Source organism: Oryzias latipes, chromosome 23 (genome assembly GCF_053564925.1).
Source record: "Oryzias latipes strain Hd-rR chromosome 23, Olatipes_Hd-rR_3.1".
Lineage (NCBI taxonomy): Eukaryota > Metazoa > Chordata > Actinopteri > Beloniformes > Adrianichthyidae > Oryzias > Oryzias latipes.
In genome coordinates this window covers 8,451,689-8,460,867 of record NC_136259.1, presented here as the reverse complement: position 1 = coordinate 8,460,867, position 9,179 = coordinate 8,451,689, and the positions used below count along the sequence as shown (strand labels likewise).

Sequence of the window (9,179 nt, the reverse complement as noted above, 5' to 3'; positions counted from 1 at the left end):
AGCAGCAATTGTTTATGAAGATGGGAGATGTCTTTCAAAGTGGCTTGAAGGTGGCGGTCTATATCACAACGCCATTACGAGCTCATTTAATCCCCATAAAATGTTTCTACCTCTCTGAATGTCAGGGGCTCGGGATAACCGAGCCTCTATTGGCTTAAGCAGGGCGCATATTTAAACAGATATGAGGCAAATTTACATCCCAGAATCGCTTCGCTTTAGACAGTTAGCTCATCAGCGGAGCAACAGATAGGCTGTTGGCTAAGTTTTGTATCGAAAGTTATGCATGGAAGCAAATCAAACGCCTTCACTTCCTGCCTGGACTCCGAATGAGAGGAAGTGGAAGCAGAGGCGGCAGCAGATTCTCAGAGGAGAAAGCCACCAAACCTGAAGACTTCCATCTGAGTTAGATTTAATTGACGTTCCCTCTAACTTGTGCAGCTGAACGCAGCAGTATAAAAAAAAAAAAAAAATCTGGTCAGTGCAGGTGTTAAGGTCCTAGCTGAAGCAGAAGGAAGGCTTTTCTTTGTTTTTTTGTGGTGCAACAGCGCCCCTCTGTGGGCACTGGGGAGAATGACACTTCTCACAATTTAAGGGCCTACAGTGTATGATGTGAGGCTTTTGACCCTTGTGCTATCCAAGGCACTTTAACATTGGGAGTTGGGTCATCTAGACCCACTAGACAGTGCGCTGAACCTTTTTTCTTCAATGATTTGTGATCTTCACTGGTGTCCATGGATAACATGAAATCCTCTCCACCTTTATCCTGGTAGGGATAACACGTCAAAGTAAGGATCGGGTCATCTGGACCCCATAGGATAGCACAAGGGTTAAGTGCATTTTTACATGCACTTACATTGTAATGTCACAAAGTGAGGACCTGCTCATTCCAGGAAGGAAGGAGCCCTGCTCCCCAGGCTAACACACACATCCACTTTCTCCACGGAGCTCTCAGCAAAACGCCTTTACCTCATCCAATGTGCCATTTTGTGGGGTCCAGATGACCCCACTCCCAACGTTAACAGACCCCACAAGATATCACAAAGGTTATATGCACCTCCATCTTTGGAAAAGTTTGGACGTTGTTTGTTGTGGGCGAAACGTTAACAGGGTTGCAGGGGACGGCTGTATGATGACATCATGACATGGGCGGCACCCACAAGGGGCGACAGGCGGAGCCTCAGTGTGCCAAAGAATATATACCTATGGATATAAGTTTACTCTTAACCCTTGTGCTATCCTAGGCACTTTAACATTGGGAGTTGGGTCATCTAGACCCACTAGACAGTGCTCTGAATCTTTTTTCTTCAATGATTTGTGATCTTCACTGGTGTCCATGGATTACATGAAATCTTTCCACCTTTATCCACCTTTGTCATGGTAGGGATAACACGTCAATGTAAGGGTGGAGTTATCTAAGATGGCACAAGGGTTAAATAATCAAAGTTAACAAAAAAATTTACCCAAAACAACCAAATCTAAATCAAGTTTCATTTTAAAACTATCCGTGCCTCTGAGCTGCATGGAAATGCTCTAATGTAAATAAAATGTACTAAAATTTCACTCCTAAAAACATTAATACAAGAAATAAGTCCTTAATATTTTCATATCTGTAATGTGGTAATGTAAAAAAGCAAAAAAAAAAACATTTTTGAAATATGTTTAATTCTGTCTTTAAAAGAAAAACACAAAAATATTTTATATTTGTATTTTTATTTAGATTTTGGTAGAAAAAAAACAGTCCTGGTGTTTTTTTTGTTTGTTTTTTTTGTAGTCCCATTTAAAAACCCTTCCCACTCACTAAAGTACAAAAGGAAATATACAAAAACCTACCCCATGCTACCCAGAGAATATGGACAACCGTATGGAAAAGAAAGAAGAACGAAATGTTTCAATGTCTAAATCTACAAGAGAAAAAAAATGTTATATTAAAAAAAAGGCAAGCATCCAGCACAAAATGTGACACTTTGTCACATGAATTTCTTTTGTGGTATATAAAGTACTGTGAATACTTTACAATAAGTTAACGCAGGCACATTTCTTTACCACGACAGAAAAATCAGGTAACAGTCAAATGTTTGACATAAAAACAAACTAATGCTTAGTTTTTTGTTTTTTTTTGTTTGTTCTTTTTTAGCTTTTCTTTCAATTTTTTTTAGATCAGCTTCACATTAAACAGACAGACAGAAAAAAAACAAAACACTTCTGGGTAGCACTATTTTTGGTTTTGTCAGAACAAGCTCCGCCTCCTCGTTGTTCGGCTGCATGCGTCCGAGATGCACACGTTGAATATTCAAATGATATAAATATATTTCGACAAAAATATACTAAGACTATTCTCAATACAAATGATTAATGCCAAAAAGGAAGGGTTATCATATAAACTTCAATAACTTAAACAGTATATATATATATTTATAAAAAAAAGAAAAAAGAAAAAAAGCAGCACTTTCTTACTCTGCAAAAACAAAGACAGCGAATTTCCTTTCCGCCAAGGAAGTCAAATGTTGTTTCCCTCTTTATTCTTGGTCACACGGCACACCTTTGTGCCAAGAGGTATAAATACTACCGAAGGACCTGTACAGTACCCATGAATGTCCACACTACAAAATAAGTTAGTGTCACATCGCTATACAGATTCATTACAGCTTAAATACAAAAAGAAAACAAAAGGAAATGAAGCCGCCTTGAAAGTACAATTCTTGTAATAATTGAAATGAATGAAAATACTTCATAGTTGGCTTCTTGAAACTTCTAACTGATTTCGTGAGAATAAAAAGTACTTTTTGTGTTGAAATGATGAAAAGTCACAGGAGTGAGGACTTTTCTCGACACAGTGACCACCCGGAGCTGTGGGGGGAGGGGGCTCAGACACATTCGTTCCATGTTGGAGGGGGTTGAGTTGTTTGTGTGTGGGACACCAGAGGGCGCCAGAGGACGGCTGTCAGTCCACGTCGCTGAGATCGCTGACGGGCTCGTCCTGGACGATGCTCAGGTGGTTCATGGCGCGGCTGAAGGCGATCTGCACGGCCTTTCGGATGCTGGACGTGCGTCCCTCCATCATTTTGATTTTGTCGATGGTTTTGTCCATCCCCAGAGGAACCATCTTGGATCTAGGAAGCCATTGCCTGAAGAGAAAGACCACCAACAAGCAGAATCTGGTCTGAATGAACTGTTGATGGAAAGAACAGCTGCAGGATTTGGCTTAGAGGAACAGAATTAGCCTTCTAAGCTGCCACAACTGCACCAACACTACAACGGAGTAATAACACGAGATTTAACGCAGCAAACTTACAAGATTAAAGTAAAAGTTAGCATGCAGTGCTGCAAGTGAACGCTGTGCAGCAGCAGAGCAGACCGCCTAGACTTACTTGAATGTTTGGAAGCTCATTTGTTTGATTTACGATTCATTAATATTTTATTTATTGACTTACAGGATCTCTGCAACCCGTTGATGAAGCCATCTGTGTCCCTGCAGCTCTCCACTTCAACGCTTTCTTCCTCCACTAAAGACAAGATCTCCAAGTCTGTGTGACGCTTCCGTCTGAGCAGCCGCACTTTTTGGCATTTTTAAAAATGTTTTTATGCTAATCTAACAGACAATTTTCATTCCTCTGTACTGTTTTATGTTGAAACGAGACGTTTCATCTGGAGGAGGGGGCGTATATTACGCTGTTTACTTGCGCTTTAGTGTTTAGTGTGCGCCTGACACTCATGATGTAACAAGACAAATGGACTTCTGGGTATGTGAATGAAAAGGGAGAATAAAGTAGCGGTCCTTTAAACCCAAGCGTGTCTCTGAGCTCCTTCATTTACATATGAAACTCCGCTTTACCGACACCGAACCCGGAAACCCGGTTATACTAACAATAACTTGATTTTGAGTCGCCAAAAGGTTAAGAATTTCTTTGTTTTTGAAACCTATTTGGAAATAAAGCTTCACAAAATGCTTCAGATCTTCGCCTTCAAGCTAGGCTCTGATAAACAGACGATTTTGTTGTTTTTTCTCGTCAATTTATTACGAGAATAAAGTCATAAATTAACAAGATTTCAAGTCGTGAAACTATGCCTTTTTTCTCGTTTATTAAACATAAATAAATAAAGTCGTAAATTTAGGACTTTATTTTCGTAATTTAACAGTTATGACTTTTTCCTCGTAAACTTACGACTTTAAAGTCATAGCTAAAGAAAATGTTTTGTTTGTAAACTGGCGCTGAAGCTCCCTCGTACCAACACGGTCCTTTCGGGGCGCCATGATATCCGGTGCAGGAAGTGACGACAAAATGAGGTAAATGAGGAGCCAATCCAAGCCTGTAAGGGGCGACGCTCATAAGACTACGTTCATGGCGAATGCATGGCTAATTTGTGGTCGCCGCCTCTGTTTTGACGCGCATCAAATCCGTGTTCATTAAACTGATGCTCCTGCCCCGGGTGGGAGGAGTTATTGTCAAAACCTCCTTTCCCATGTTTTTATTTTGGTGAGCTCTGCAAAGACGCCGTGTCAGCGGCACATGAGATCAGTGCGGTGCAGTGAGCTTCACCGTCTGCTGCAGAAGCGGCGTCTGGATTACGGAGCTTCCACCTCTCTGTGACCCGGTTTGATGACTTCCTGTCCCGCATTAGTCCGAGGAAGAAAAGTAGAAGAATGTATCTTTAGGACTGTTCAGGTGTCCTGTTGGTTATTGGGATGACTACAGCCCAAATTTGACTAGTGGATGAACTTTTTCTAAACTTAAACAGAAGAGTTTTCGTGCAGACGTGGGGGAGTAACGAGCATCCCAACTGTAGGGTCGTTTTCATCGAATATATTTTTGCAACAGTGATGTCAGCGAGCTCGGAGTAGAACGGCTTGTCCTCCACATCGAGAAGAGGCAGTTTAGTCCGGATGCCTTGGGGAGGGGTTCCGGGTGTGTCCCGGGGAAGAACCAGGACACGGCGGAGAGACTACGCCTCTTGGCTGGCCTGGGAACGCCTCGGGGTCCCCCCCAGAGGAGCTGAAGGGAAGTCTGGGCAACATTGCTTAGAATGCTGCCTCTGCGACCCGGTCCCGGATGAGCGGAGGAAGAGGAGGAAGAAGATGGATGGATGGATGGATGGATGGATGGATGATGTCAGAGCATTGACTGACGTCACCCAAAGAAAAAAATTTTTCTCCAACTCTCTTGCTCCAACCAAATAAAATGTATTTGCTTTATGGGCGCCAGACCTTTCTCACTAAGCGGGGATTCAAGTCAAGGTTTCTATGGGAGCCGCTTTCGCCAATCCGGTGTTAGCTTCTCGAACGGACACGCATCTTCTACTTGAAAGCGGTCGATCAGTTAATCAAACGTCGTAAACGTGAGACCGCATCCTTTTCTTGAACCACCGGTCATTTTATGACTTAAACAAAATATCCCAAAAGACAAGAACCTGTTAAAAATGTTTTAGATCAAGAATGGGTATTCTGACTGAGCTAAAGCTGTTTGTTTCTCTACAGAAATCTATTTCTGCTTTTTGGGACCAGCGGGCACTTCCTATTCGGAATCCAGGGGGGGTTGAGGTGGGGAGGCAGAACTCACCAGCTGCGCTTGTTGTCGAAGAACAGGACGAGGTGCAGCTTCTCTTCGGCCTTGTACTGCATCTGCTCTCCGATGCGCAGCACGTCCATGGGGGGGGTGGGGATGGAAACCCCGTTGTGCTGACAGCCGACACGAGGCATGTGGGGGTCGATAATCTACTCGCACCGGGGGAGGCCGGGAGAAACGGGTTAGACGCACACGACACAACAAGACGGCAGCTGGGAGGATTACAGTGAAATGCTGCCCCCTGGAGGAGAGTCTAGACTTCAGGAGTAAAGGCAAAAACACATCAACAGCTCGGCAGCACACACTCACCAGGGCGGGGTAGGAGGGGTATCCACTACATTTGGCCCAAACTAGCTTTAGGGGTTCCAATGCAACGGTTGCAGCACTAGCAGGCATCCAAATGTTGCTGTTGCCAACCTCTATGGAAGCGGGGAAACAACACCAAACAAGTCAGACGGGAGCAGAAAAACACCTGGCTTGGAATCGGGACAGTAAAAAAAAGGTGGACATGGCGCTTTCTCCGACAATTTTCGGGTTTTAAACAGGGAACGTGGAGGGCCTCTCCAGCTGCTGACTGGTTCTGAGAGCCAGAGCGCTCGTGGACCTCGCCTGCAGCTGCTGTCGTGTCCAGCGATGCCGCTCGTGTTTATGTGAGGAGCAGCGGCGTGAAAGCTGCTTAGCCCTTCAACAACGGGCAGAAAGGCATTGCCGAACCGCCATTAGCAGCATTAGAAATAAGGGGGGGGGGAATGGTTGTCTGAATATTTGGCTGTCCTCCCCAATTTTTGGTTGTCCTTCGATACCAATATTCAACAGCAACGAAACCTACTCAGATGTCAGTACTTACATCTTTATTTGTTCTATACATCTAATATCAACTGCCTCTTATGATGGACATTTAAAAAACTCTTTAAATATTAAAAACAAACATTTTACTAAATATTGAAGCATCTGGTTACACAAAGTATTGCCAAAAACTTGAAACTAATATCTTAATAACTAGTATCTTTACACAGATTTAAATATATTGGTTCTTTTTTTCCTTTGGTTTTGATAATTGTTGCTTAAAGAATATAAAATACAAAGACTGTTGTAAAAATGTAGAATTTCATATCAATCTCATGGAAAAAGGTTTTTTTCAGCTCATGTCAGTCTGTTCTGTTATGAGTGAAAATTAAAAGTGTTTTATGAATGTGTTTTAAATCTTCTCTTAAATCTTCTCTTTGAAATCATCTTTTAAATCTTATTAAATCTTTTGTTAATAGGCTGATTATTTTGAACGTGTTTTTGGAGACCTCTAGCGGTCGCGCCAGGTACTGTTGTTCAACACATTAATTTGAATAATCTTTATTGAAAAGTGCACATGTACAGTAGACACAGAAAGGATTCACTAGCATGCACGCACTTCGTTTGTCAGTGGAAAGAATTTGCTGCATACGTCTCAATTCAGAGGTTGCCAAAAACTAACCCTTGAAACTTGAAAAATAGTCGGAAAATACCAAAATGTTGAATAAAAGACCAGGTTGTCACACGGACAACCATCAGATTCATTTTTGGTTGTCCTCCGTGAAATCTGGTTGTCTCGGACAACAGGATAACCGCTTATTTTGAACGCTGATTAGAATACTTTTCATTCGCAATCTAACGGGAAGGCATAAAAAAGGTTTTACGCCTCAAGATTCTCGCTTTAAAATGAAAATAACCTTCAAATTTGAATGTCCAAAAATGTGCAACTTTCTACTTTCACCTTTCAAGCTACTAAACACGCCACTGTCCTCCTTTGTGGTGCTGAATGAGACGATAATGTGCCAATAGGAACACTTGTGAGGTCATCACTGCTTTGTAATATTAGCGAGCGAGAGCGATTTCATTTTTCAGAAGGTTTTTTTACATTTGTGTTCCCTGTGGGCGTGATGGGCGTACTGAAGTATTTTGACGAATTTGATTATTTAGAAAACATTCTTATCAGGCCTGCACAAAAAAATCGCAAATTTAGCGTTATCGCGATATCAGGCTGTGCAATACGCATATCGCAAAAAGCCACGGAAAATCACGATAAATGTAACCTTAAATGTGCTAAAACAATCTTATGACGACTTGAAGTATTTATTGAAACTAACCAATCCATTTATGTATTTGACCAATCAGATGGAGCCTTTTATGTTAGATGCTCGACTCTTATGTAGACGAGAGTCATTTGGACTGTAATTTAAGTTATGTTGTCTCTTATTTCAATAAAACCATTGCGGTGAAATGTTTTTGGTTGTTTTGCTATTTGTTCACATATCGCAAGTTATATCGTCATCGCAATATTGATCACTAATATCGTAAATTGCGACATTTCCACATTTTGTGCAGCCCTATTTCCTATTTGACATCTTGAAATGAACGATCGTTCTTACTAGATTAAAGAGGAAACACTGGTGGAGACGACAGAGGAGGAACGTCGGCCCTCAATACAGAACATTAGAGGTCGCGTAGAGATAGGTATCCACCGTATTTTCCACACTGTAGGTCGCACAGGACTATGAGGCACACGATGGGTTCTTTTTGAACCTATGCTAGACTCAGCAAACTATAAGGCGCATAAACGAGAAAAAGGATCCCAGAGGCAAGTCAGTGAGACTTTATGAACTGCGTTCACAGAAACTCGGTTAGGGTTAGGGTTAGGGTTAGGGTTAGCGTATTCACAATACCTGTAAACCTACGTTGAAATGGCCACTTCCAATAAAAGGTCTATGAAAACGCTTATTTCAACAAACGCAAATCGTTACTCCACAAATAAAATCAGCTACCATTAAAAACTGTGTTGAATGTTAAGTAAGGGTTAAGGGCCGATGAAGTGTGCATTATCAGAAATTAACACACGCCGTGAATGCCGGAACCATCCGACGCAAAGCGGGGGATGGTTGCTTCAACAAAGTGCGTTTAATTTTGATTATGCACACTTCAAAGGGCATATCATGGTCATTTACAAAAGAAATAAATATTCAATCAGTTTTTAGTACTATAGTCTTGTCATTTTTTCGGTTTGGATGACTTTTTTCACAAAAAGTGGACTCTGTTACGTGGTGCGGCGGGTTGTCACGTTACCGCTTAGCCAGCTGTGCCAGCACGGACCTCGACTGCAGCGGTAAAGGAAAGCAATATTCTTCGTGATCGTCACGATGGGTTAAATAAAGCATCAGATCAGAGAGAAAGTTCACCTCTTACTGCTTGTTTTTGTCCAGATGATAAAGCTAAAGCTTGTTTTAAAGAAGCCGGCGCAGTGATACAGAACATTTGAGCTATATGACCAGAACTTCTTTTTCAGGCGTGCATTATCACTTTTTAACGCACACCCAGCAGCCAATCAGAATCGAGTATTCACCCAGACCATGGTATTAACCACCTTAAACTTTGACCTGTCGGGGAATCGGATTTGGTAGTGGAAATTCAACGTTGTGGTAAAACTCTGTTGTGTTTCTGTAGCATATGAAATATTGATAAAGTAGGTTTCAGAATAAAGCAAAATAGTTGTGTATCTGTCCGTGTGGGTGCACACATTTGTTTTCAATTTGAGGGGGTTTTATGCAGTAAAGAGTGACTCAATTTACTACACGGATTTCATGCTTTTTG

General features: G+C 41.8%; 1 protein-coding gene across 3 annotated transcripts in view; it reads right to left on the bottom strand.

Moving 5' to 3' along the window:
• Positions 1-1,691: 1,691 nt before the first annotated feature.
• Positions 1,692-9,179, bottom strand: part of brd1a (bromodomain containing 1a) — a 23,548-nt gene continuing 16,060 nt past the window's right edge. For all 3 annotated transcript variants that reach the window (XM_023952492.2, XM_004082952.5, XM_078941787.1), the window contains 3 exons: positions 5,871-5,980; positions 5,556-5,710; positions 1,692-3,125 (listed from right to left, as the gene is read on the bottom strand). In XM_023952492.2, coding sequence (XP_023808260.1) covers positions 2,942-3,125; positions 5,556-5,710; positions 5,871-5,980 — 449 coding nt within the window. In that variant the 3' untranslated portion in view covers positions 1,692-2,941. The remainder of the gene's footprint in view (positions 3,126-5,555; positions 5,711-5,870; positions 5,981-9,179) is intronic.